At 45.3% G+C, this 27,984-nt stretch overlaps 1 protein-coding gene and 1 non-coding gene across 2 annotated transcripts; one reads left to right on the plus strand and one right to left on the minus strand.

Annotated features, from left to right (window-relative positions):
- Positions 1-1,476: 1,476 nt before the first annotated feature.
- TRNAQ-CUG (transfer RNA glutamine (anticodon CUG)) lies at positions 1,477-1,548 on the minus strand. The gene has a single exon. It is a non-coding gene; the product is annotated as a tRNA-Gln (tRNA).
- Positions 1,549-2,078: 530 nt separating this feature from the next.
- On the plus strand, positions 2,079-27,955 carry RAB11A (RAB11A, member RAS oncogene family). The gene is made up of 5 exons (XM_075006657.1): positions 2,079-2,233; positions 19,219-19,414; positions 20,179-20,372; positions 21,292-21,372; positions 26,336-27,955. Exons 1-5 carry the CDS (start codon positions 2,194-2,196, stop codon positions 26,473-26,475), a joined length of 651 nt encoding a protein of 216 aa, XP_074862758.1. The 5' UTR covers positions 2,079-2,193; the 3' UTR covers positions 26,476-27,955.
- Positions 27,956-27,984: the final 29 nt, after the last annotated feature.

Here is a 27,984-nt window from a genome sequence, read left to right on the forward strand (position 1 = left end):
AAAATGCAAATAAGGTATAAATTTGCATATTTGGCACCTCATTTGTATATTCTAATTTCGAAAGAGCTTCTTTCAAAAGAAGAAAGCCAGCGTAGACGCGGCTCTTTTGAAAGTAAACCCCATCTTCAAAAGAATCCAAAAAGAAGGATTCCTTCAAAGATGGGGTTTACTTTCAAAAGAGCCGCATCTACACTGGCTTTCTTCTTTTGAAAGAAGCTCTTTCAAAATTAGAATATGCAAATGAGGTGCCAATATGCAAAGTTATACCTCATTTGCTTTTTCAATTTACCTCATTTGCATGCCTCTTTTGAAAGAGGAATGCAAGTGCAGATGCACACTCAGAAATGTCTCTCCTTTGGCCCAAGCTAATGCTTGAGTATCTTCTTCTTCTGCTCCCTTCTGCCTAATGAATCATTCAACTCCCCCCTGAATTTATTAGGACATTTTCTTGATGCGAAACAGAACTTTATGGCCTACTCTCCTCCAAATACATAGTTCATTTCTTCAGGACAAACACTAGATGCAATATCTTTTAGACCAGAGGAGGCTTGTTCAAAAACCTACCTAGTCTTTGAATGGAGGTGAGGTGAAGTGGAGCATGCCGATTGGCCTTTCATTTCGCTGACAAATGAGTTAGCTTTAGATTTCTCTAACATGTTTTGTAGGTGCAGCATGTTTCTAGAGCTCCTCACGCCCAAGGCTCAGTCCTCCCTGCTTCCTTTTCTAATCCCCCATGCCATGAGCCTGCCCTCTACCTACCTGACTATTTAAGAGTCTGGAATATTAGTTCACCTTCAGGGTCCTTGTTGATGTGACAGTTTGGGCAAGCCACAGATACGTCTCAGGAGACTCCGGCATCTGGAGACCATTTCCTTCAGTTGACTGTTGTACAGAGTGACCTCAGATACTTGGTAATACACTAGAATACAAAATCCACCATGCCATACTCCTGTGTTGTTCACGCCTTGTGGGTGATGAGCTATTTGCATGTAAAACATTCAGAGTGCTTTGCAGTCATGAGGCCAACAAGTTATAAGCAAGCTGACCATTTTTAATGTAACTCCTTCCCTAATGATACACTGGCTTAGTCTAAGCACTGGGAGTCAAACTCAACTCAGCTTTGATTTGCTTGTATCTTGGCTAGTTTCAGCCCACATTATGCTATCCCTGAGAAGTTTATGAGACTGACTCAATCTCCCAACTGACCTAGTTCAAGGCTGCTCTATTTAAAGAGCCCAATGAATGGCTTCATCTGTTTCTGATTACTGATCTACACCTAATGATACACTAGTAACAGTTAATAACAGAAGAACTATATATTAAGCACTGGGATGCAAACAACTTTCCCACGCACGTAGTCTGGGTAAGGGTCTAAAGGGTTCCAAGCAGATAAATAACTATGTTCATTTATTCTGTTGCTGTAAACTCACGGGAAAGCCTGTGAAAGCTGCAGCGGAGAGAAACAGGAAAAGGAACAGGTTCCACCGAGATTTGAACTCGGATCGCTGGATTCAGAGTCCAGAGTGCTAACCATTACACCATGGAACCTCCGTACGAGCGAAGCGCCCCGACGCCTCCTTAACCTTGTTAGGCCGCGTTCATATCGCCAACATAAACCACCTCCATGTGTGCCCCAGCCCACCGCGCTCCTTCGGGCGATTCCTGCGGCGGGATCGCCCTGGCACTGCAGCAAGAGCGGGATCTAATGGCGCGGGTGGGGCACGGCGGTGACGAGCCCTCGCTGTGGCTGTCCCAGGAGCGAAACAGGCCTCACTGAGGCCAGGCTACGGCCAAGGCTCCAGCCGGGTACAAAGTGGGGCCCGGGGCTGCGTGGAGGGGAGCTCGGTGCCAGCGCCTACTGCAGCCTGGCGCTAGGAGAGCCGGGGCTTGGCGAGGCCGGCGACACTGGCGGGGCTGTCACGGGGGAGGGGCAGGGGGAGGGACCGCCCACAAAGCGCTCCCCTACTCCAGGGGGCCGTGGCCCCACCCGCCTCTCCCGTCGGGGGGCGGAGTCAGCACGGAGGCCTCAGCCTCGCCCCCTGGGCGCGGTTATCAGGCTGACCCCGGAAGCAATTGTACGGTGGGCGGAGCTCTGAGAGCGGAAGTGCTGCAGCAGCCGAAGGGAGGGGTCCCGGGTTCGGCTGCGGCGCCTCACTGTGCTGCGGCGGCTCCGGCTCTCCAGTTCCCCGCGCCATGGGCACCCGCGACGACGAGTACGACTATCTCTTCAAAGGTGAGCGGCGGGCTCGGCCCCGGTCCCTCAGCGCTGACCGCTGCAGGGGCAGCTCAGACCTCCTGCCGCACGGACCGGGCCCCTGCCCCGCAGTAGTAGGACCCCCGAGGAACAGCCCCCCCCCCGATGCGCCAGGCCTCCCTCTGGAGTACGAACTGGGTGCGGAGGGGGCTAGCCCCCTCCCCCCACTCCCCAGGCGCGGGCTGGCTGTGGGGAGCAGCCCCCCAACTGAGCCAGCCCCCCCCCGCTCCCAAGGCGCGGGCTGGCTGGGGGGGGGCAGCAGACCCCCCCTTCTTTTCTGGTCTGCCCTTGTGCAAGATGGTCCCAGGGCTGCCCAACATCCCTTGATATGAAATGCTTGAACCCGTGGGGAATTTGGCTGATCTGTAATATCTTCTGGCCCAGCCCAACCACTGTCATGGACTGGGACAAGGCTTATTTTGGTGTATCGTAGCGTGTGACTTTGCTGGAAAGAATGCTTTCTATTGAATGGCGTGTATTCCAGGCAGCGCTTCACTATAAAAAACTACTTTGTTTGCCGCTTTTGTCATCGTCATAAAGCAACCCCCTGTGTCTTTGATTTCTCTTTGAGGGTTTAGTTAATCCCTAATATGGGTTCTGTTTTGTGGGGAGGAGAAAGTGGTTTGCTGAGATGCTTATTTTTTTGTTTGACAGGCTAATGAGTGATTTACTGTTCACATTTCAGTTTCTAATTGAGATGGAGAGCTTCTATTTAAAACCATCTGTGTTTGTGAGGTTCTTATTGCCTAAAGAAGGCTGACTAATGAGCATTAAAGATACAACTCCAGATATCTTTACAAATTTTCTGGACTTGCAGAGCTTTTGTCTTAAATGTGGGGCATGCGAGTATTAACGTAGTGGCTTTGTTAAGGGGTGGCAGTAGCTTTGGACAAGCTTACTCTGAAATGACCAATTAAACTAAACTTTGGGGCAGTTTCAATGTGAAATGGCCATCATGAGCTAGACTCTTCAAGATGTTTGTGCAGGGCTGTTGCTCAGCTCCTTAACTAAGCAAGTAGCCAGTAGTGTGCTGAATTAGAAATAACTAACTTGAAAGGAGAGCAGAAATCGCTTCTAACTACAGTTTACTGGTTAAACAGGGTTGTTTTATGCTTCTCTGGGGATTGACATCTGCATCCTCAGCACAACTAGTTTCATGCAGTAGTAAACATTGCATTACTTGCCTTATACTCTGTGCTGGAGTTCTGCCCGAGTGGTTACTGTAACCATTATCTCACACCTACTGATTTCACTTCCTGTCTTGTCCTTCTATAAAGCTCCCTGAAGATTAAGACAGAAATTCCTTGTTTACCAAGGTCTGGGCACATTTCTTGTCCTTTTGGTTCAACTAAGTTTTGTGAAAGATGCATCAGAACGTAGCAGCAAATGGTCCATTTAACACTTATCTTTCTGCCAAATTAAACAGCAGTTATTAGAAATGTTCACAAATAAGACTGCTGAAAAAACATAGTGAAATGGCGATATTGCATGTTTACTAACTTGAAGGCTATCACTTATTGTCTGTTTGAAAATATTTTCGTTCTCTACTTGCTGTAATACTATAACGAAAATCTGAATGTATTGAACACAGGATTTAAAATATTTATTTGTATGTTGTAATAGCAAAGGAGCTCTGAAATGTTAATATCACAGGACACACAAGGATGCATCTCCAAGGGAGGATGAAAAGGTTTTTTTTATCCTCCCCATATTTAACTCTCGTAATAAATTTTTCTGTGTATTCTTCCACTTGTAAAGCAGGTTTTTCCTTTTCCTTGAGTACAGCCATCTCTCAGGGAAAATGCATATACAAACTAGAACCTAGTCAGGGAATATGGTTACAACAGCAAATGTTACCTGGCAAGGTTACAATCCATTTCCCTTTTGCAGTGTAGAAAAGCACATGCAGTGCTTTTGTCTTGGTTACACCACTGTTTACACTGAATTATTAAACCACCATCTTAAATCATCACAAGCACTGCAAAAAGTGGGCATATTTAAAGGATAGCCTTCTGTTTAGGGAAAAATGCAAAATGAAATTTATATGAAGTGATTACCACTTTAATTCGAATGCATCTCTAGAAGAAAATGCAAGGTTGCAAGGGGGATGGTGACAGGGGAGAGAGGGAAGAAAACCCTCTCACCTCTTCTGTCCTATCTAGTTGATTTGTCAGTTTTCATTTTTTCTATCTATCTTTCTATTAAATTCTCATCATGTCAGTTTACCTTTCTCAGAATTTTCCAGATCTGAAGAAATGGGTCTGTTTCACGAAAGCTCGTCACCTAATACATTATTTAGTTAGTTTTTAAAGTGTTACAGGACTGCTTTTTTTGTTTTCCTCATACCCTGTTTGTATGGGAACGGTGTTTGTGCTGTGGAGCCGCAGGCTACAAACCTTATCTCCAAATCTGTGTTGATAATGATGGTGTTTAGGTTATGAGCCCACCTATGCTACAGTGACAAGTGAATCAGAGATGTTGCAACTTGGCTGTCCCCTGACTGGTTGTTCTACTCCAACCAGAAGGACAATGATCGCTTGAATACTCAGATGCTGCACTGCAGAAAGCAGATGAAATCTATGATTTTTCAGTCACTAAAGTTTTTACTCTTATCTCAGACAGAGAAGTCATAGAAAGCCAGTGCCCTCTTATGAACTTCTTTAGGATTAGATCTGAATTTATCAATATAATATTTATATCCATGTTGTAAAACCAACCTGATCTCTCAGCAGCAGATCACTCCTTAGACAGTGCAAGCTGCTGTCCACTGTGAATTTATGTATTTGGATATGTAGGTTGACTTTGCTCTACATTGTTGGTTGTACCTTTTGTGAAACCCTTCCATGCTCATCCTGATCTTTCAGTTCTATAAAACAACCTTTGGTAGGCACTGTTCCAACCAAAATGATGGTTCTGTGTTAATGGAAATAAAAGTTGTCAAACTGGGCGGATGTTTCGCTGAGCTATGGCTGAGTGAACCAGCAAATTCACTTCCTCATTTCTGAATTTGGGCCTGACTGTTAGCTATGCTTGACAGGAGGACTCTTTATTGCATCTTGGTAGTTTTTTCTCCAACTTGATTTATTTAAAAAAGGCTCGCTAAAGCTGCACAAACCTATTGCTCTGGGTTTCGGACCTTACATTATTTTCAGACTCGCTGTTTATGGATTTAAAAAAAACCTGTTGCCTGAAAGCTACTGCTGTTCAGAATGCTAGTAAACCTTGTCCGGATCTCTCTATTACAAGTGAAGGCATTACCTTAGGATGTAGCAAGTCTTAATGCTGCATCCAATGGGGATGAATTTAGAGAACTAGATTTATATTTATTCATTTGTATTATACTAGTACCTAGAGGCTCCAGCTGCGTTGTGTTATGCACTACACATACACAGGACAGATTGTACCTTACTCCAAGTGCTCACAGCCTTGGTATGAGATAGAAACAATAGATCAGTGGTTCCTAATTTTTCCACTAACATAGCACACTCCAATGAGACAGACTTCATGGCACACCTACTTTTTTCACCTGAATCAATTGGGTCATGAATGTCCTGTTTCCTTAAATTTACTATGGTTATGGTCTTACTAGAGAGCTTCGCAATATAGTCGTGCATACAAGCCAAACAAGAATCAAATGCATTAATGTTTTAAATCCACCACAGAATGCACATTCTTCAACTGGTGGGGGAAAAAAAAGAAAAAAGGTGGGCGAGTGAATGTGTACCATGCTAGGGATTGATTACTTGCAAGGGGTGGGGAAAAAAATGGCTCCAGGGAGCAGGCTCCCCTCCCTGTCAGCCCATTGGAGTCAGGACGCAGCATTTAAACCACATCCCTGCTCCAACAAGCTTCCGCCCTCCCTTGCTCCCCCCTTCCTGCAGCGCAGGGGGTGGCAGCAGCATTTCAGCTGCCTCCTAGAGCAAATGGGCTCCAATGGGGTTGGCATTTCTCCTCACAGTGGCTCTGCAAAGACCACCACACCAGCTGGGACTCAGGCAGACATGCTGCTTGAGCAAAGAGCCCTGGTGAGGGGAAATGATGAAATATCACAGCACACTTGGACAGTTCTTATGGCACACCAGTGTGTCATGGCCCGCTGTTGCAAGCCACTGGCCTAGCCATTGTAGAGTGTTTGATCATCACAGCAAGTGGGTTTTAAGGAGCGAGAGTTTTGGAGGATACTATGGTACTTTTTCAGAGTCTCAAGTCTCTTCCTTCACATGTGTAAGGGATATCAGGACATACTGAAATATAGGAAAGATCTGCAAATAGAGGTTGATTCTTTCATGGGGATAAAAGCAGAAATAATAAATCCAAATGTTTTCAAAAGTAACCCATCAATGCTTGTGTTCCTGTTAGCTGTTAATAGTTTGTTTGTTTGTATTCCACTCCAGAGGTGGTTGTATTTCATTCATGGGTGAAATGGTGTGCTACTACTAGAGGGCTTTGGGGATTCTTTGAGTAAGGGACTCTACAGAAATGAATCTTTATCAGTGCTGTGTTTAGACAATGCAAATTTATAGACCTGGGTTCGTCATTAATGTTTAAACTAGAGTCTGAAGATAATTTTACAAGTTAGTTGAAACACTTTTCAGAAAATGGTTGCCTTTAAACTTAAAAGCAAAGGTTAAACATGGTAAGAAAAGCTGCATAGCTTTTTGTCATTTGCTTTTTACCTTCATAGCTTGGGTTTCATGCAGCCTAAGGTGGTGAATTTATATATTTGTACAGAACTCTCTCTGGAGACTCTGTAACAAAAATCAAATTGCAATGACTAAAAGTTAATTTTGTTTACCAGCATACTGGACTTGCTGCGGGAGCAGCAATTGTAAAAATAACATTGAAGTTTAATTTTTATGATTGTGAAGTGTTGTGCAGGTGCTTAGTGCAATTAGCATTAGCATGAGTACTAACTAAACACAAATCTGTAACAGAGAGAGCCATGTTAGTCTGTACTCCCACAAAACAGCGGAATTTTAGCACTTTAAAGACTAACAACGATTTATTCAGTGATGAGCTTTCGTGGCACAGACCCACTTCATCACGAAAGCTCATCACTGAATAAATCATTTTGTTAGTCTTTAAAGTGCTAAAATTCTGCTCTTTGTTTTGTTAAACACAGATCTGATTAGGAACTTCAGGACTACCTTTTTAGCAGGCCAGCTGTTAGACTGGACTCTCATTTTCTTTATTTTTAATCTTCTGCATCTTGTACACATTGGTGGGGGTCACATGTTTAAAGAACCATGTCAAGGGTTATAATCCTGGTTTGATTTCTTTAATTGCCGCTTATGAAAAATCTATCTTCTAAACCGTAAGCAGATTTGGCTGTCAGATATGACAGTAGATTTTCATATGATTTAACAAGTATATTTTCCCTGCTGCACAGAAGGTAACTATAAATATTCCCAAAGATCTGGTCACTTGGTTGCTGTTTTCGCACGGATTTGGTCATACTGAGGATAAAAAGAGAGATTTCATTTACCTTCATTGACAAGTAACAATAACGTACAGCAAGCTGGCAGGGGAGAGTGAACTCACAAAGGAGAAATAAGGTTTTCTCAGGCAGTGAGACTAAAAATGAAGCATTTCAACTTGAAACTGGCCAAACTTGCTGAGGTTTCTTGAAGAATTCTGTTTTCCATTTCAATTTGCCAGCAAAGAGTAATGAACTCAACTGTTCAATAAGAAAATGGCTCTTGGGGAAACTAGGTTATGGAAGCATTTTGGGCCTCTCATATTGCTGCTGTGAGAGCTTTGGCTGGTCCAGATGTCCAGCCTTAACATGCATAAAAACAGCCATATTGGGTCACACCAAAGGTCCATCTCAGTAGCCTGTCTTCTGACAGTAGCCAATGCCAGGTCCCCCACAGAAAATAAACAGAACAGGTAATCATAAAGTCACCCCATCCCCTGTTGCCCTTTCCTAGCTTCTGGTAACCAGACTCAGGACCTTATCCTGGCTAATAGCAATTCAAGATTGCTCTGCAAGCCTGAGCAGTCAGTTTGTAACTTTTTTTAACCTCTGCTGTCTGCTCTCTCTACCTTGATACTTCTCCGATTCCTATTGCCATGTGCAGATATAGATTTCAGATATAGAACTTACTGTCTTGCATCCAAGTTCATTGACTGCTAAATTGTGTGGTGAATTTAGGTCTTGAAATAAATGCCATAAAATCATTGAAGCTTTGGGGCTTCCATACAGAATTACTTTCCAGTACTAATGGTGTAGGACCTTCTACATTACGCTTGCTTACACTGACCAGAATTTTAGTAACTGTTGTAAAGTTTGGAAATAAAAATATATTGTGCTGTTTCTGAAAGCATGGGATCAAGTGTCTGAATTATTTAAATGGTTAATTTTTAAGGTTTCATGAGACTATTGGGTGGTATCAAAATGCTAGAATTGAAGAGGGTATGTGGGAAGGAATAAGAGACTTTGAAAGTGTTTATCAAATTCAGTTTTCAGTGTCTGTTAGTTATGAACAGATTTTTAAGAATAATAATTTTGTCTTAGCCCTAAGCCTGACAGAGGCAAAGCAGAGCCTTTTTGATGATGTATGAAGTTCCCTTGCCGTGTGCAGAAGGAGCTACAATGGCCCAATTAAGTGGAGCAAATATGGAGAGTCTGAAATTTTCTTCTTAGTTGGCTACTGTAGCTCCTTTTGAAATTGGCAGCAGGAACTGCTAATTAAAGTCAGCCACAGCATGAGAATCGGGTTAGTTGAGAGAACATCATGGCAAGTTTGTGAAATGACTGAAGTTTTTCATGTTTAATAATTAAGAAAAATTGCAAAAATATTGGTGATGGTGAGACCAGAGATATCTAAACAAGCTGCTATTCATGCTATAGGGTCATACCACACAATCTGCTGGGAATAGGGAACTTGGGTACAGCAGAAAATTACCTAAACAGGAAAAACTTTTCAGTCCCTGGCCAAATAAGTGGATGCTACATATTGATGGTTATGAGTTAGAACTTGGTAAAAATGGACTCGGAGTCTTTCCCAGTAACCTTTACAGGTATCAATTTCTATCATGAAGCTACTGAAAAACTTGCCCTGCACTTGCTAAAACAAATTGCAAGGCCAGAAGGGCCCCCTCCTATGACTTACTGTGACCTCCTATATAACAGACCATGGAATTTCCTCTAAAGTAACTTCTAGAACAGCTCATTTGGAAAAATTTCCAGTCACTAGTTTAGAATGGTCAGTGATGGATATTCCACCATGACCCTTAGGAGTGTTCTGCTAGGTTATTACTGTCACCATTAAAATGTTATCCCTACTGCCAGTTTGAATTTGTCTGATTTCAACTTCCAGCCAGTAGGTTGTGCTATACCTTCTTTTGCTGAATTAAATGTTACCTAGAAAGGTACTTATAGACTAATCAAGTCCCTTTCCCCCCTGCCCCAGCCTTGTTAAATAGATGGAATTTGGTGTCTCACAACATGTCTTACAGTTTCTAATGTTTTTCATGGTTCTTCTCTGAACACTCCAGTTTATAACATCCTTCTCACATTTGTGGGGACTGGAACTGGACGTAGTATTCCAACAACAGCTGCACGAGTGCCAAATGCAGAGGTGAAACTCTACTGCCACTCGAGATAGCTAAGTTTATGCATTAGTCCTGTTGGCTGTTGGGTTTTCCTTTTGCTGGCAAAACTATGGTAAACTATTAGATGACGACATATTTGTATCCTGAGGCAATTCTGTGGGGGAGCAAAGATTTCAGCAAATACTATTTTTAAAAACTCTGCAAATTTTAGCAATAAGTCTGCCGACAGCAGTGGAGAGCACAGGCTACTGGGTTATCACAGAACACTAGGACCAGAAGGGGCCTCGAGAGGCCATTGAGTCCAGTCCCCTGCCCCGACGGCAGGACCGACCACTATCTACACCATCCCTGATAGACATCTATCTAATCTGTTCTTAAATATCTCCAGCGAGGGAGATTCCACAACCTCCCTTGGCAACTTATTCCAGTACTTGACCACCCTGACACTGAGGAACTTTTTTCCTAATGTCCAACCTAAACTTCCCTTGCTGCAGCTTCAGTCCATTGCCTCTTGTTCTCTCCTCGGAGGCCAAGAAGAACAAGTTTTCTCCCTCCTCATGACACCCTTTAAGATATCTGAAAACCGCTATCATGTCCCCCCTCAATCTTCTCTTTTCCAAGCTAAACAAGCCCAATTCTTTCATCCTTTCTTCATAAGTCATGTTCTCCAGACCTTTTATCATTCTAGTTGCTCTTCTCTGGACCTTCTCTAATTTCTCCACATCTTTCTTGAATTGGGGTGCCAGAACTGGACACACTATTCCAGCTGAGGCCTAACCAGTGCAGAGTAGAGCGGAAGAATGATTCCTCGTGTCTTGTTCACAACACACCTGCTAATGCATCCCAGAATCATGTTTGCTTTTTTTGCAACAGCATCACACTCTTGACTCATTTAACTTGTGATCTACTAGAACCCGCTAGATCCCTTTCTGCTGTACTCCTTCCTAGACAGTCTTTTCCCATTCTGTATGTGTGAAACAGATTATTCCTTCCTAAGTGCAGCACCTTACATTTATCTTTATTAAACTTCATCCTGTTTACTTCAGCCCATTTCTCCAATTTATCTAGATCATTCTGAATTTATGACCCTATCCTCCAAAGTAGTTGCAACCCCTCCCAGCTTGGTATCATCTGCAAACTTAATAAGCGTACTTTCTATGCCAATATCCAAATCATTAATGAAGATATTGAACAGAACTGGTCCCAAAACAGGCCCCTGTGGAACCCCACTTGTTATGCTTTTCCAGCGGGATTGAGCACCATTAACAACTACTCTCTGGGTACGATTAGCCAGCCAGTTATGCAGCCCCATTTAAGTTGGACTTGCCTAGTTTGTCGATAAGAATATTATGCGAGACCGTATCAAATGCTTTACTAAAGTCTAGGTATACCACATCCACTGCTTCTCCCTTATCTACGAGTCTCGTTATCGTGTCAAAAAAAGCTATCAGGTTGGTTTGACATGATTTGTTTTTTACAAAACCATGCTGGCTGTTCCCTATCACTTTACTACCTTCCAAGTGCTTGCAGATGACTTCCTTAACTACCTGCTCCATTACCTTTCCTGGCACAGAAGTTAAGCTGACTAGCCTGTAATTTCCTGGGTGGTTCTTGTTCCCCTTTTTGTAGATTGGCACTATATTTGCCCTCTTCCAGTCTTCTGGAATCTCTCCTGTCTCCCATGACTTTCCAAAAATGAGAGCTAACGGCTCAGCTACCTCTTCTATCAGCTCCTTGAGGATTCTAGGATGCATTTCATCAGGCCCTGGTGACTTGCAGACATCTAATTTTTCCAAATGGTTTTTAACTTGTTCTTTTTTTATTTCAAAAACTAACTCTACCCCTTTTCCACCAGCATTCACTGTCAGGCATTCCTTCAGACTTCTCTGCGAAGACCGAAACAAAGAAGTCATTAAGCATCTCTGCCATTTCCAAGTTCTCCATTACTGTTTCTCCCTCCTCACTGAGCAATGGCCCTACCCTGTCCTTGGTCTTCCTCTTGTTTCTAATATATTTGTAAAAGGCCTTCTTGTTACCCTTTATGCCTGTAGCTAGTTGGATCTCATTTTGTGCCTTAGCCTTTCTAACTTTACTCCTGCATTCCTGTATTATTTGCCTATGTTCATTCTTTGTAATTTTGTCCTAGTTTCCATTTTTTTTTATAGGATTCCTTTTTTAGTTTGAGATCATGCAGGATCTCCTTGTTAAGCCAAGGCGGTCTTTGCCCATATTTACTATCTTTCCTACATAGGGGAATAGCTTGTTTTTGGGCCCTTAATAAGTGGCCACCCTGAATACTCCTCTAGGACTTAGACTTGACAGCAAGATCTCACCTGACCCAGACATAGCACAAGAGACAGGTCTGCCTCAAACACCCCAGAGCCTAACCCTTCCCTGTGTGGGGATCCAGGTGTGGAGCAGTAGGGGCTTGGATAGCTGATGGAAGGAGTTGGCTATATAGGGGTTTGTTCAGGGGGTTCTGGGTGCAGGTGCTAGGGCTTAGCTTAGCAGGATGCGGGGGCTGGATGTTGGGGGAGTGGGGCTTGGTGGGACGGGAGAGTGGCTGCAGCTTGTTGAGGCTTTGGGATGGTAGCCTGGGTGCAAGAGCTCATTAGGGTGGTTCAGGTGCATGGGGGTGGGGCTTGTCTGGGTGCAACAGTGGGGGTCGAGATGCTGGGGTTGGGTTGTGGTGCCAGGGTGGGTCTGGATGCAATGGAGTGGGGCTTGATGGGGAAGTGCAGGGGGTCTGGAGGCATCCAGATTCAGGTGGGTTGGGTGGAAATAGGAGCAGCTCCTCGTACAGTGCTGCCTCCTCCTGTGGCCAAGGAGCAATAGGGCAGGAAGTGTGTGTGGGGATGCAGAGCTGGGGTGGGTTTCCGGGCATGGGTCTGACCCACTGTGTACAGGGGAGGTGTGCTCTTCCAGCCCATCTGGGACTAGCAACTGAACCTGTGTGATGGAGTGGGGGATACCTGTGTGTATGTGAGTGGCTCACAGAGGGTGTGGGGCTCCTGCTGAGGGTAACCTTGATGACCAGGTAACACCTTTGTACTGCAGACAAAGGAGGAGGTGGAGCCTGAGGGGTTTGAATTGGAACTGGGAGTTGGAAGCAGTGAGTCTGGGCTGGGAGAGAGAGAGAGACAAAGGAGGGGGCAAGGCCCCAGCTCTGGGGGCCCCTCGGGGCCTCCTCTCCCCAACATGGATTGGACTGGCTGTCTCTGCCTGCTGTACTGACTCCTCTGTATGATGCTGTGTCCTGTCGGCTAATAAACCTGCTGTTTTCCTGCTGAGTGAGAGACTTTCCTGCCTGCGGACAGGGTGCAGAGCTTGGGGGACCCCAGAACCCCATCACACTGGTGTCAGAAGTGGGATGTTCTGCACCCCGAGGATGGAGCATCCAGCAGTAAGTGACCGGGGCCCCGGAAGAAGTGGGGCCTGCGAGACCCAGGTGTGCTGAAGGGCAGTGAGGTGCAGCTCCCCAAGGCGGAGGGGCCTGCGGCCGAACCCAAGCAACTGCGGTCGTGGTCCTCAAGAGGGGGTGTCACACCCAAGGAGGGGTTACTCCTGGGAATCTGTTGGAGTCGGTCCCAGAAGGTGGAGGGGCCGAGAGCCCAACCCCCAGGAACAAGTGACCCCTGAGGAGGCTGACGCTGAATGAGTTCTTCCCAAGACAGTGTGTTCATGGTCCCTGAGAGCGGGTGTCACACTGAAGAAGGGGTTCCGCTGGGAGTCTGTTGGAGTCGGTCCCAGAGGGCGGAGGGGCCTACGGCCTAACCCTGGGCAGCTTGTGACCCGCAAGGAGCCTGGCACACTGAAGGGATTCTTCCAGGAAGCGTGGGGTGCAGAGGGCATCAGCCTGAGAGCCTGCAACCATGCTCAGCAACTTCACTGTGAAGTGGCAGCACCTGGAAACCGAATCGAGATTAAAGAAGCTGGACAAGGCAGTGTGGATGTGCAGTGGCGGAGCTGAGGGCTGGGGAGAATCCTGCAGAGGTGAGCCCGAATCAGGGCAGGGAACCCTGGACTGCCTGGAGCTCTGAACCAAGTGGCCTGCCACAGCTCAAGGAGGGAAGGAGCGATTCCAACCCATCATCTACTAGTGGCCAAGACAGACCTGCGAAGAGGTTTCCAGGCCTGGGCCGAGGAAGGTGCCTGTGTGTCTGTGCAGGAAAGCAGCTTGTCCACTGGGAATGGCAAGCTGTCTGTGAGAGAAGCTGCTTCACCTTCTGTGTGTGTGTGGAGACCAGCCGGGGGGCTGGGACAAAGGAGAGAGTGTCTCCCATTGTCTGTCTGTGTTGAACAGCAGCAGCAGCCTGGGGAGAGAGCAGAGCCTGCATTTGGAAAAGGTGCTAATGAGGAAACTAGCCCATTGTCTGAGGAGGATTCCCCAGCCTGGGGTGGCTGGAGAAGGATCCACCAGAAAAGAGCATTCCAGGTGTGTGTCTGAATCCAGCCATGGGGGCTGGAGCAGAGGGAATGGCTCTGGGATGGGCAGTGGTGTCCCTGCTAAGGATGCTGGTCCTTGGTGCAAGAAAAGCGCTTCTGCTTCTGGGGAAGTGAATCCTTTGCCTGAGCCTGTGGGGGCTCGAGATGGAGCCAAGATCCCAGAGCTGGATCTGAGGGCAGCTGAAGCCCAGATGGGAAGTGGGCCTGCCTCTGTGTCTCTCAGGGGGGATGATGCTTTAACTCGGTCTGATCCAGTTAGTATCATCAGGGAATCCCAGAGACCAGACGATTCTGGTACTTGTTCTTTGCCTGATGCTGAGGTGTTACTGGGAGGGGGTGAGAGGGCTCTGTCCTACCAGAGTCATCCTCTCGCCAGGACACAAGAACAGATGGGCAATGGAGTTATGCTGACTGATGAAGATAAAGGAGCTGGTAGCAGAAGGGAGGAAAGGGACCCTGACCTTCTGTCCGGTGGTACTGGCTGTCTGCCTGGAGGGGGATTACGTGGGAATCTGCCTGATGGGCCAGAAGTGATCCTGGGCGTAGGTGAAACCCAGGAGCTGGTTGTGGCTCAAGGGAGTAGTGCCCCTGTGGAGCCAGATAGGGGTGAGTTGTTGGCTGGGGGAGCTCTTGAGGAAGAGAATTTCCCTGAAACTTTTCCTGACCCATCTGTGGGGACTGCAGAAAATGGGAGTGAGGTGAAGGAGAGTGAACAGGAAAGGTGCATGTCTGTAAGAGCCAGAGCAGCCCTTTGCCTGGGGAGAAGTTTGTTTCAGCTCCTGATGGCCAGGACCTGCCTGAGTGTGAAACCACTGGCTGTGCTCTGCAAGGGTCCAAAGCAGGCAGGGTAAAAGTTTCTCAGGAATTGGAAGCTGGTGCAAGTAAAGTGAAAACTATCAGGGAGTGTGAGCAGCCCTGTAAGAACCAAGTAAAACAGCTGCACAGTCAGTCTCTGTAGGATGCAGGAGAGGTTCAGCAATTCCCCATCTCCAAATGCTAGAAACACTTATATTCTTATACTGGACTCCACTTCTGATTCCATGGGGAGGCAGTAGTTGGAGGGGGAAGGACAAAGGAGCTGTGGTCCTGGTGGGCCAGTAAGGGATAAACAGGGATTCCTCCATGTGGATTCTGCGTCTGGGACTCACAAAACAACTCTCAAAAAGCAGTTTGGTTTGCAAATTTCCAGGCTGGCTGGGAGGGGGCCTTCTCCCTGAGATCATCAATGGCCCAGCTCTTGTTAGAAGGGAGGGCACAGCCAGAGAGATCAAATTTCCACCCCAGGGGGCAAGAGAGAAGATTAGAACTTGATGGTGCTAAGAAAGGCCTCAGCCATTTATCCCCAAAATACCAGATTCTCAAGGGGGTTACACAAAAGTTGTGGTCTACCAAAGAGCAACGTAAATGTGCAGTTGCAATGGGTTTGTTCTGTAACTCACGCTGACTGCTGTAACCAAGGGGTGCTGCCACCAAAAGCTGTAGAATTGTACCATGTACTGAAGGTTTGGAAAGAGCCATGTGACATGATGACATCGATGTAGAAGCATGAATTGTATGTTGAAGGAGTCTGTAACTCTGAAATGTCACCGTTGTTCCCTGTAACTAGTCTTGCAACCTCTCACATGAGGAGGAACATTCCAAACCTATTGTGTGGCATGGAAGGGGAAACTGAGGCACACAACCATTGTGGTGGTCTGGCTAAATGCCAAGGATGGAAGCATTTGTACCTTCCGTTACTGAACTGTAACTGAATTCCAGACATTGGCTGGAGCAGCTGTATGGACTGGTGGTCAGATGGGGCAGGACCCAGATCACAAAAGACCTGTTTGATCTGTTGGTGCTGCAGCATCTGTATGGGCTCTGCCCGCCCGACTTGAGAACGTGGCTGACGGACCGGGGCTGAACCAGCGAGACTGACCAACCCAAGGGAACTAAAGGAACTTGCCCGGCTGCATCACATGAAAAGGGCCAAGACCAAGCTCCTGACGTGGAGCCTCCCCCAGCAGGACTATGATGTGGAGGTGGTGCACATCGAGGGGAGAACAGAGGGTACAGCCGATGCCCTATCACAAGGGGAGAGCCCCGAACTTCCCCAGGTCACCAGTTGAGTGACCCCGCTCAGTTCGGTCTGGAAGTGGGGAGAGATGTGATGGAGTGGGGGATACCTGTGTGTATGTGAGTGGCTCACAGAGGGTGTGGGGCTCCTGCTGAGGGTAACCTTGATGACCAGGTAACACCTTTGTACTGCAGACAAAGGAGGAGGTGGAGCCTGAGGGGTTTGAATTGGAACTGGGAGTTGGAAGCAGTGAGTCTGGGCTGGGAGAGAGAGAGAGACAAAGGAGGGGGCAAGGCCCCAGCTCTGGGGGCCCCTCGGGGCCTCCTCTCCCCAACATGGATTGGACTGGCTGTCTCTGCCTGCTGTACTGACTCCTCTGTATGATGCTGTGTCCTGTCGGCTAATAAACCTGCTGTTTTCCTGCTGAGTGAGAGACTTTCCTGCCTGCGGACAGGGTGCAGAGCTTTGGGGACCCCAGAACCCCATCACAACCTGACAGCAGGGTAGGAGTCACTAGCTGGGGTATCCCCAGTCCTGGGTAGGGCTCAGGATGGCTGGTTGTATGGGTGGCTTGGTATAGAGAGTTCTGGGTGAACAGGGTTATGCTCAGCTGGAGGTCTGGGTACACAAGCGTGGTGTGTCTGACCTGGTACTAGTGAGGGTATTGCCAGCCTCCCAACAGTGATTTCCTTTTTTTTTCCTCTCAGCTGGCTGCTTTGAGCCCCCTGTTACGTAGGGGCATGTGATCACTCTTGTGACGTCCTTTTGCTTCTGGGTCTGACAGTTTATTTTATTTTATTTTATTTTTGCAGGGAAGCAAAGAAATTTGCTATTCCTGCATGCACACAGTGGAGCAGAATTCCCCCAGGAGTAAACTAAATAGATTTGTCCCTTGCACCTGGGTTGTTATGTTCCTGCATCTCCTGTGTTAGCAAAATAAGGACAACTGAAATTTGATATTAAAAGCCAATCTGTCTGTCAGCTGCATATGTCACAAGCCTGATAAGCATTTGTTTTGTGTTTAATTTCAGGTAGTTTAACAGATGCTCTTAGTGCTGCATACAACTTCTGCAGCATGGCCAGCTTCTGCTGAGTCAGCAGGCAAAGACGGCCAGAAAGAATGGCCTCTAAGCCCATTCTTGAAGCTGATGTGTGCTGCTCTTTTGTGGCAGGGGAAATGGTCGAAGTTTAGAAGTTGCATCACAGGTGTATGGCCTTTATGATAAACGAAAATTCCTCTTACTAGTGGTGATTTTAGAAATTTTTGATGTAAATACAGAAAACTCAGAAGCAGTGGATGGTATCTGGAAAAACTGCTATATAAAGCTGCAACAGTTTTTTTTTCTCTCTGTGGACTTAGAACTCAGCCTGGGCTTGTTTGTTTATACCAGCATTTCCCAAACTTATAGTTGGGACCCAGGTTTTTTCAGTACCTTTTTTGCTGCCCAAAAATATAAACACATTAAAAATAATAACTCTAACTTTATTACTTATTTGCAATAATATTACACAGACAATTTGTATGCTTTCTAAGGACTGATATTTTTTTTCTAAGGACTGGTACTGGGCTGCAGACCACACTTTGGGAAACCCTGGTTTACACCATTCCACTCTTCTTACGCCAAAAGAGAGCTAGTGTTTCAGAAGGCATATTTAGCAGCCATGTGCTGTAATACTTTACTTTTTTCCAGTTTAAAATGTTATCTGAGGAGCCAGAACCAAATATTGCAGACTTGAAAAATAAATGCTGCCCAGCAAAATCTGCCATCCAGTCATGGGTTCTCCTTTGCTGTTGCTTGGCTTAGTCCCAGCTGGAAAGTTGTTCGCCTTCCTTCTCTAGGCCCTTATCTATCCTCAGTTGACTTTCTCTGTTATCAGTGCAGGGTTTTACTGCTGTCAGGGCATACATCATCCTCCTGAGCCATTGTTCAAAGAAGTGGCATGGCTTGGGTTTGAATGTGTCACTTCCACTCTGTTCTGAGCCCTTAAGTTATACCCAAGCCTGTGTCTTTAGTCTCAGCAGTGAAGCATGCTCCAGATAACCCTGTAAAACCTTCACATTCTTGATGCTGCAGATAACCCTGCAAAACCTTCACATTCTTTAGAAACTGTAGGTTGGACCTTCTCTCAGCCTCCTTTGTTCTGAAAATGTAACTATAGCTGAATCCCCAAACCATAGATGGTACAAGGTTTGTGGTATAGTCCTAAGAGGCCAAATTCCAGGGTGTGGATTAGGTGGCTCTAAGACATGTTTCTGCTTTGCTCATTCTGGAGCTGACAAAAGCCAAAACAGCCCCTGGCGTAATAGGCAGCTCTGCTTTAGCCATTATAATTCAGTACGCTAAAGCCAATCCTACCTGCAGACGATTGTTGCATGTGTTCATGGGTTGCAGCTTTGCTTGCACCCTGCGAGGCCTAAGAAGGTGACAGCTGACTGATCATGTTGGTTTCTTGTATCTCATGGATTCCCCAGGTGTCAGGAATCCCTGACTTTCCACCAGGGGACATGTGTGGTGTCCTTCCAGAAGGCATACAGGAGGTATAGTTGAGGGCCAGGATCCAGCCCATGGGACTCTTGTCATAGAAACACAGTTGGCAAGCTCCAGTTGACTAGTCTGAGGATCACCTTGGTGTGAAAGCCAAGTTGTTAGCCCTTGTGAGGAGTTCAGATAATATGATACTGAGCCAGATGAGTACCTAGATAATTATGGAGTATCGTACTTCCCTGTGATGGTTAAAAAGTGACATTATCTCCACTTCTTTGGAAGCATAGAAAATATTTGAGCAGTAAAACTAGGACAGCTTGCCCGCATTTCACTGCAAAATAAAGGTTTCTGTCAATTACAAATCCTCAGAGTATATTTGCAGATGGTGTGCAATTTTGATGATTTTCTCTTGTCTTTAGTTGTACTTATTGGAGACTCTGGCGTGGGCAAGAGTAACCTCCTTTCTCGATTTACTCGCAATGAGTTTAACTTGGAAAGCAAAAGCACTATTGGAGTGGAGTTTGCAACAAGAAGCATTCAAGTTGATGGCAAAACAATAAAGGCTCAGATATGGGACACAGCGGGACAGGAACGGTACCGAGCTATAACATCGGCGTAAGTAATAAGCATTGCGTGTGTCTTTACTAGAACTAGTGTTAGTTTCCAGTTTTCTTCTGAGACAAATTAAAACTCCTCTTCCTTTGTGCTTTAGTTAGGGTTGCTAACCTTCTGTTTCACTGGGAGTCTCCTGGAATTGGGCTCTCTCTCTGAGGTTACTGAAGTCAATCTGGGAGATGTTAGCCTGCTAAAACTCTGGCAGCACAGTGGGGGCTTAAGGCATGCTCCCTGCCTGCCCTGGTATCATGCTGCCCCCTAGAAGCATAGGGAGTAAATGGGACATTAGGGATCTTATAAAATAGATCCCTAATCTATGGCTGGAACCCTGAAATAGCAGTCTGGAAAAAAAACAACCCAGCCTCCAGATTGTTTTAGCCAGTCCCTGATCAAGTTACCTTACTTGCCTGCTTCTCTGGCCACCTTAAGTGGCAGTATTACTTGCCCACTGTGTAAAGAGCTTGGAGGCCCAGCTAATTACAAAATGTTCTGTTTGTCACACTCAAGGTTTTGCCATGAAAATGGAAACCCTGATAATGCTATTGTCCCCATGCAGCAGCTTTAGCTAAGTAGCATAGTTTTCTGGTGAAAGCTGGCTTACTGTGTGGGGTAAATTTGGAGCAAAATGAAATGGGTCTGGTGGTTTTTAAGCATGGATTGTCAAATAACAGAATCTGCATTGATTCACCTTTTGGTTATGGCACACAGGTGGCAGTTAGCGATGAACATAATTCAGATTTGAGAACACATTTGTCTGCCTACAGGTACTACCGTGGGGCTGTTGGGGCACTGTTGGTTTATGACATTGCCAAGCACCTTACCTACGAAAATGTGGAGCGGTGGTTGAAAGAACTGAGAGACCATGCTGACAGTAACATTGTCATTATGCTGGTGGGCAATAAGAGTGACTTGCGTCACCTGAGGGCTGTCCCTACGGATGAAGCCAGAGCTTTTGCAGGTTAGTATGTTGATGGTAACCCCTCTGGGAATTAGTGTGGTGTGCCACGTTTGGCTGCAAAGAAATGAGTTGTTACTAGACCTCTCAGCCCATTGTTGACCCAGTGCCCCACAGACAGAGCCCTGCAAATCTGCAAGTATCAACTTTATATCCATGGGTATCTGCAACTCCTTTTTTTAGCTGCAGATTCCAATTTTGTATCCCTGCAGGGCTCTACTCATAGACAGTGTTCTTTCCTCTCTACAAGCAGCCTAATGGCTCTAATACCAGTGGCATTCCTTGGATCAACCAGGGGCACTTATGCAGTGATAATACCCAATTAAACCTACATACAGTGAGCTCGCCACATTATTCTGAAAATACATATATTCAACTAGCCACACTCACCTGGCCAAATAGCCATATGTGGCTAGTGTGTTGGACAACATGGACACGTACAGCCATCTTTCCCAGAGCTGATCCTGTTGGTTGGAAAAGCAGTGAGCCTTGCCCTGTCGTCTTTACAGGGGGCACAAGGCCTTGGATCCTTAAAGGAATTGTAGCACCTTTTTTTCCCCCCCCCAGAGCCACTCCTTCTGTCCTCTTATGTGCCTCTGCCTTTTTTCATTAATTCCCTGAGTACTTCAGAATTCCCCAAACCTCAGCAGGCTCATACTACTGAACAAGGTTTGAATGACGACCGACCTCCTTCCCTCCAGACAGGCTCTAGTGTCCTTAAGGGAACATATTACCACGTTACAGCACTTTTCTCCTTATGTCCGTTAGCAAGAAAATGCGTTCACAACAATGCTGTATGGGTATACAAAGTTTTCAACAGGAACTGCAATAAATCAGGTTGTTGGCACAGAAGGAATGCATGATGGGGAAACACTGCCAGTGCCTGCACCATAACATATGATCTCTCTCTCTACCCACACAGAAAAGAATGGCTTGTCATTTATTGAGACTTCTGCTTTAGACTCTACGAATGTGGAAGCTGCTTTCCAGACTATTCTGACAGGTGAGCAGTGCTTTGTGTGGTTTGTGTATGCACTTTCCAGGTGAGGAGCTGCAAATTGCAGGCATCTTTGCCCCTTAAACATGCAGGTTTTTCCTAGATGGAGACCATGGATCAGATCTTTTCGCATCCTGGTTAAGGCACCAGCCTTCGGCAGTGTCTATACTATGAGATAAAATCGAATTTATTGGTATTGATTTTGTAACTCTGGAATTTATAAATTCGATTTTTGACTATCCTCACCTCCCCACATGCTCTTCAGAGTCGACTTATTGCTGTCAACTCAACTGGCAAACATCAACTGTTGTAGTAGTGCGTTGTGGGAACCTGTCCCACAGTTCCCTCATCTCCATAGCATTCGGGGTGTACTCACTGGTCTTTGACATCATCTTCCCACTTTAAATTTTCCTCATTCCCCTCCCGTGCTAAGAAAACGTCCATTCCTTCCCTGTCAGAAGGAAGGAAAAGTAAACAGATCTTTCTTCTATAACTGAATGCTCAATGCTGGGGCTGTACTAGCCCCTGCCTTTTGAAAGGGATATGCTAATGAGCCACTTTGGTAAATGCTAATGAGGTGCTGTCATGAATATGCAGCACCTCATTAGCATAAAGGTGGCCGCACACGTTTTGAAAGTGTCGCTTTCAAAACGCGTGCAGCTCGTGTAGACAGGGACCTTTCAAAAGGACCCCCAGACTTTAAAAGTCCCTTCTTCCCAAAATCAGATGGCTTCCCCATGTCCACAGAGCCAGTTACCTCACCACAGAAGCTAATCAGATTGGTCAAGCACGACTTGCCTTTGGTGAATCCATGTTGACTACTCTTGATCACTTCCCCTCTTCTAAGTGCTCCAGAATGGATTCCTTGAGGATTCCCTCCATGATTTTTCTGGGGACAGAGGTGAGGCTCACTGGTCTATAGTTCCCTGGATTGTCCTACTTTCCTTTTTTAAAGCTGGGCACTACATTTGCCTTTTTCCAATCATCTAGGATCTCTCCATGAGTTTTCAAAGATAATAGCCAAAGGCTCTGCAATGACATCTGCCAATTCCCTCAGTAACCTTGGATGCATTAAATCCAGATCCATGGATTTGTGTGCATCTAGCTTTTCTAAACAGATCTTAACCCGTTCTTTCCCCACTGAGAGCTGCCCAGCTCCTTCCCATGGTGCATTGTCTAGTGCTGTAGTTGGGGAACTGACCTTGTCCGTGAAGTTGGAGGCAAAAAAAAAAAAAGTACTTCAGCCTTTTCACCAGGTTACCTCCCTCATCCAGTAACGGGCCCCACAGCCTCCCTGATAACTCTATTGTTAAAAAACCTGTAGAAGCCCTTGTTGCCCTTCACATTCCTTGCTAACTGCAGTTCCAATTGTGCTTTTGCTTTCCTGATTACCCCTGGCATTCTCCAGCCATATATTTATAGTCCTTAGTCATCTGTCCAAGTTTCCACATGCTTTTTGAGCATAAGCTCACCAAGGATTTCCCTTGTAAGCCAAGCTGGTTGCCTACCATATATGCTTTTCTTGCTGTGCATTGGGATGGTTTCTTCCTGTGCCTTCCATAACACGTCTTTAAAATACTGCCAGTTCTTCTGAACTCCTTTCCCTTTTGTATTAGCTTCCCAGGGCATCCTGCCCATCAGCTCTCTCAGTGCATCAGAGCCTGCTCTTCTGAAATCACAGGTCTGTATTTTACTGCTCACCTTTCTTCCTTTTGTCAGAATCCTGAAATCTACCATCTCATGATCACTGCAGGCCAGGTTGCCATCCACATCCATTTCTCCTATTTCTTTTCTGTTTGTGAGCAGCAGGTCAAGGTGCACATGGCCACTGGTTGGTTCCTTCAGCACTTGTACCAGGAAGTTTATCTCCAGCATTCTACAAAAACTTCCTGGATTGTCTGTATACTGCTGTATTGGTCCTCCAGCAAATGTCTGGAGGATTAAAGCCTCCCATGAGAACTGGCACCTGTGATTTGGAAGCTTCTCTTAGTTGTCTGAAGAAAAATATTGTCTTTAAAATGTCCTGAAGAGACTCGGACTGTCTGATGCGATGTTAGAATTTGCGAATGTAAGAGAAAGTAACTTGCGTGCAATTGTTCAAAATACATGAATTACCCTGGAGACCACTGGGAGGCAGGACGGTTGGTTACTGCAGTTGATCTTGCCTGTACATACAACAGATGTAACCTCAATGAAGTCCTTGCTGACTCCATGACAGTTTGCATGTTTTGCCAGGAACAGACATGTATTTGTTAACAAGCCAGGGAAGTACTCAGAGTGTCAGGCTTTTTAAACGAATGTTACATGTTTGAGACAGTTTCTTCTTGTTTTTTCTGTTTAATAGAACAAATTACTGCAATTGAAATTGTTTTTAGTGTTTCCCGGAGATTCTTGAAGTGCTTTTTAAAAACTTCACATTGCTCAGTATCTCTGTATAACAAGTAAGTTTACCCATTTTACAGATGAGTGAACTGAGGCCCAGGAACTTAATTGACTTTCCTAGGTTCTTGTGAAGCTGGGTGGGGGTGGAGCTGAGATTAGCATGAAGGAATCCTGATTCCCAGTATCTGCTCTAACCATCATTTTGTGGCTCCTTTTTTAAATAGCTCAGATCTGTCAGTCATGATTGCGTTGAGCATTAAAATTAAGGCCATAAAACTGGAAAATGTGAGGAGGATCATCAACCTTCATATCTCTCTGCTGAGTATCTCCTGATGCTGTTTCTTTGTGGAGGTGCAGGGGAAGTGGTTGATGTGCAACAAGTAGATGGCATTAAACAGGTGCTAGCAAGCTTGTTGGAATTGCATCTTCTCCATCCATTTTGGTTTTAGGTAGTCTGCAATGTTCAGTCTGAGACATGCTCTTTGTGCAGAAGTGTCTCGGGAGAAGACATCCCTGTAACTGCCCTCTGGTGTCCCACTAACCAAGTGCCCTCCCCATCGTCTAGGGTCATGTATATTTCAGCATGTCTTCAGAGTGTATTTCAAAATCTGCACGCTCCCGAAGTGTGTACCTATGAATATTCTACATTTCAAACCAAACAGCTTCTCTTCAGCTACATTGTCTGCCCCTTTCTTGACTGTTTGGCAGGGGTAAGGACTGTTGTGACAGGGGTTGGTAGTCAGCTTTTCGGTTCAGCTCTGGCAGTGCAAGGGAAAGAGTGCTGAGTAAACTGGTCTGTTCCAAAGTAGCTTTCAAGCCTTCACATTCTGCGTTAACTCATCAGCAAATTGTCCTTGGAGTATTACTGCACCGTACTCTTCCATAAAGGTCTTTGCTGAGGCAGCCGACTTACCTGCATAGAGCAGGGTGTCAAACTGATATGAGCCTAACACGTTCTTCCTCTTGTGTCTTAATGAGATGTGGGATGTGCCAGTTCTGATTGCCCTACTTGCTGGTCTTTGAGTGAACATGCCACCAGCAGATATTTGTATATTCTTTGTGTTATCCTCAAACCTTTTTGTGTGGGGTGGGGGGGGGGCCCTCTTTCTAGCTGCCCATTAGCTTCTGAAGTAGACCTGGAGCTACGTGTATTCAGCCCTTAGCAGCAAACGTTAGACGCGTTTGTGCTTCTTTGCATAATTTGCTTGTGTTGCAATGTCCGGCTGTTCACTCGTAAGAATTTATCACTCATTTTCTGAACCAATGCTACACTTCAGTGGAGGGAATATTGCTTGGTATGGGACGAGACAAGGTGCCAGTCAGGCAACAGTACTGATAAGCATGTGAGATACTTCAAAAGAATTTGGACCGCAGCTTTCTGTGCAGCGAAGGACGTGGTGAGCTCTGCTTGTCCTCGGTCTGGCCCAGAAGAAAAAGTAAAGTTTTGTGCTCCAGCCATCTGAATTTGGATGGGGCAGGCACTTCATAGTGTGGAGCAGCAAAATGCTCCGTGGAGGTATTTAACTATTCACATCCCCCCAGACAAACAGTTCTACTAGCTGCAGCTGAGTGTGGTCATTGGAAGTTCCAACTGGCTTACTTCACTCCAGTTTGAAATCGGGATGGCTTGGACTGAATTCAGACAACTCTTCCCCTTCCCTAAGAAAAGCCTGAAGGAGTTCTGTCATTTCAAATGAGAAGTTGAAATAGATCGTCCCATTTACTCTTACATTTTTGTGCAAGTATTAAGGAGCCTGCCTATGGTTATACTGCCCTTTCTTCCTCTTTGAGCAGTTCAGATGTACCCACTACAGCTGCAAAAGTGCTTAATGCTCATGATTTGCTTTGCACTCATTAACCAAAGGACATTTTGAGGTGAGGCTTCAAATCCAAGTGTGTGCTGCACCTCTGAGGCGTGTAGAATGGTGCAAGAATTTTAGCTGAGCCTTCCATTTTAAGCTTTTATTTTCTTTCAGACCCGAGTCCAAATTTTGTTGGTAGACGTAGTCGTCTCTCTGCTGTTCAGGCCTGGAGTGGCTTGTCTCTCTCCTATATTATGTACATCATGGATCTAAATGTAAACCATGCTTGTCCCATACAATGAAGACCTCTAAATTCTGTCAAATCTGACTGCTTCTACCACTAGCAAAGACATCAGGCATGAAGGTCTTCGGAGCAGAGGATTGCCCCCTGACCCCTCTCGTAAAGACACAGATGTATGCTAAACAGCTCCATTCAGCCATGCTAAGCTCTCTTCAGTCTCCCATAGCCTGAATCTCTTGCTAGCAAGTTCTGGCTGCGAAATAGCTCTTTTCAAAGGAAATAATAAAAGCAAAGATACAGGGAGCTATAGTCTTACAAAAAGCACATTACCTTCCATAGGATAGTGGTGGTTCAGATGTATTGATTGTGAAGGTAGCTGTATGCTGTTGCCAAAAGAACTGTCCATCTCATTTTCTTGGTGGGTAGTGACAAATTTTTGCTTTTTATGTATAATGACCAGATGATCTTAAACTTGGGTAACTCCCTGGTGTTGCTGTGATTGAAAATATGTGCATAGTAACTGGTTCCTGTTCTCATTTTCCAGAGATTTATCGTATTGTTTCTCAAAAGCAAATGTCAGACAGACGTGAAAATGATATGTCTCCAAGCAACAATGTGGTTCCCATTCATGTCCCACCAACCACTGAAAACAAACCAAAGATGCAGTGCTGTCAGAATATATAAGAATTCTTTCTTCTTTCCTAAAAGGCTGTGTATATTCCCCAGGTCCAAGATTTAAATATATTTGTAATTCTTGTGATTACTACTTTTGTGTTCAATTACTTCCTCTTATTCCTTCTGATTTTTTTCCCTCATGTCTTAACACTTTGATTTTAGTGTTTAAAATATCATTGCTTCCAAATGGCTGCAGCATTTTCACAACTCTGACTCCCTGGTTTTGGTTTAATATATTGTTTGAAACTCTAATTGATTACTTTCCAGTGTGACCACCACCAGTTGGGATACTAGAATGTCATTTTGTAATCCAGCCCAAATGTTAATTCTGACCCATCCAAAACCATTACTGTCATTGTTAGTGAATAGGCTCTGGGCTGTTAAACCTAGAACATTGTTCCCCACCTCCAGCTGTTACATCCTTGCATCCAAAAATTGCTTATGAGACATCCATTGCTCTTAAATCCAATTTTACAGTAAAGCTACAGTTTTGGTTGCACCTTGAGGTGGTCAAGATAGGTGGGGTTTTATTAGTAAATAGTATGTTAACTATTTTTTTGCAAATAAGCTGCAGACTTAACTATGTGCAGTGGTGCTTCCTGAATTCTAGTAGGAGTGCAATGAAGTCGTCATGTCAGGTAGTACTGCTGTGAGGCTGAAATGGGAGACAATGGTGGGATCTTATTCAAGGTGCCTCTTGTGAAATAAGACAAAGCAACATGAGCTAAATAGTGGATTCACCATTCTCTGATATGGGAACTTGCAGCACTTTCTGTTGCCCAGGAACTGAACTCTGTGGTGCTGACAGTATGAGATGGGAACTTTTTTTTCCTTTCCACAAAGAAGAAAACTTGATGCTATAGCATCTTTATATTTGCAAATGCTTCTTGCCAGCATCACCAGCTTCCACGAGGTCAACAGCATTTGTAAAGGATTCCCGCCACTGTGGCTCCACTCCATTGGCTAGTATCCTCCGAATAGCTTCCTTATTGAAAATGTGGCTGCTGATCAGACACAGACTGTTCAGGGATGATGCGGTTGTGAACTATGCCTTCTGTCACTACACATTTGAACGCACTGCCTAACACCCTCTTATCCCAGAACTCTCCACTAAATGGTTTGAGTTGTTGGCACTTATACGCGTATTTAAAAAGTTATGAAAAAATGCCAGGGTTGGGGGGGCCACGTTCCTCAATACTGATACAATCAACCTGGAACATCTGTGTGGGGGCATACACAAAGTACTGCATTCTTCACAACCTTTCTGTCTTGCGGTGCTCATGATGTGTAAAGACACACAGAAGGCATTGCTGTAGTCGGTCACTTTTTTTTAAATAGATTTTTCCTCAGTGTATCAGTTTTGAAGATGCTATTGGATCTGTTTGTAAATTACTTTGTATTTTATGCACGTTCTGTAACTTGATTCTTTTTTTATGATTGATTTAAAATGTCATTTATGATAATAAAGAATTACAGGGGGCCTATTCCATATGATGTCACAGGTACTTTTTTGAGGAT

This window comes from Carettochelys insculpta, chromosome 12 (assembly GCF_033958435.1).
Source record: "Carettochelys insculpta isolate YL-2023 chromosome 12, ASM3395843v1, whole genome shotgun sequence".
Taxonomy (NCBI): domain Eukaryota; kingdom Metazoa; phylum Chordata; order Testudines; family Carettochelyidae; genus Carettochelys; species Carettochelys insculpta.

Excerpts from the sequence above, each read along its gene's own strand:
- RAB11A (XM_075006657.1), top strand. The coding sequence starts at position 2,194 with ATGGGCACCCGCGACGACGAGTACGACTATCTCTTCAAAG. Across the intron at positions 2,234-19,218 it reads GTACGACTATCTCTTCAAAG|TTGTACTTATTGGAGACTCT; the intron begins GTGAGCGGCGGG and ends TCTTGTCTTTAG. Across the intron at positions 19,415-20,178 it reads TACCGAGCTATAACATCGGC|GTACTACCGTGGGGCTGTTG; the intron begins GTAAGTAATAAG and ends GTCTGCCTACAG.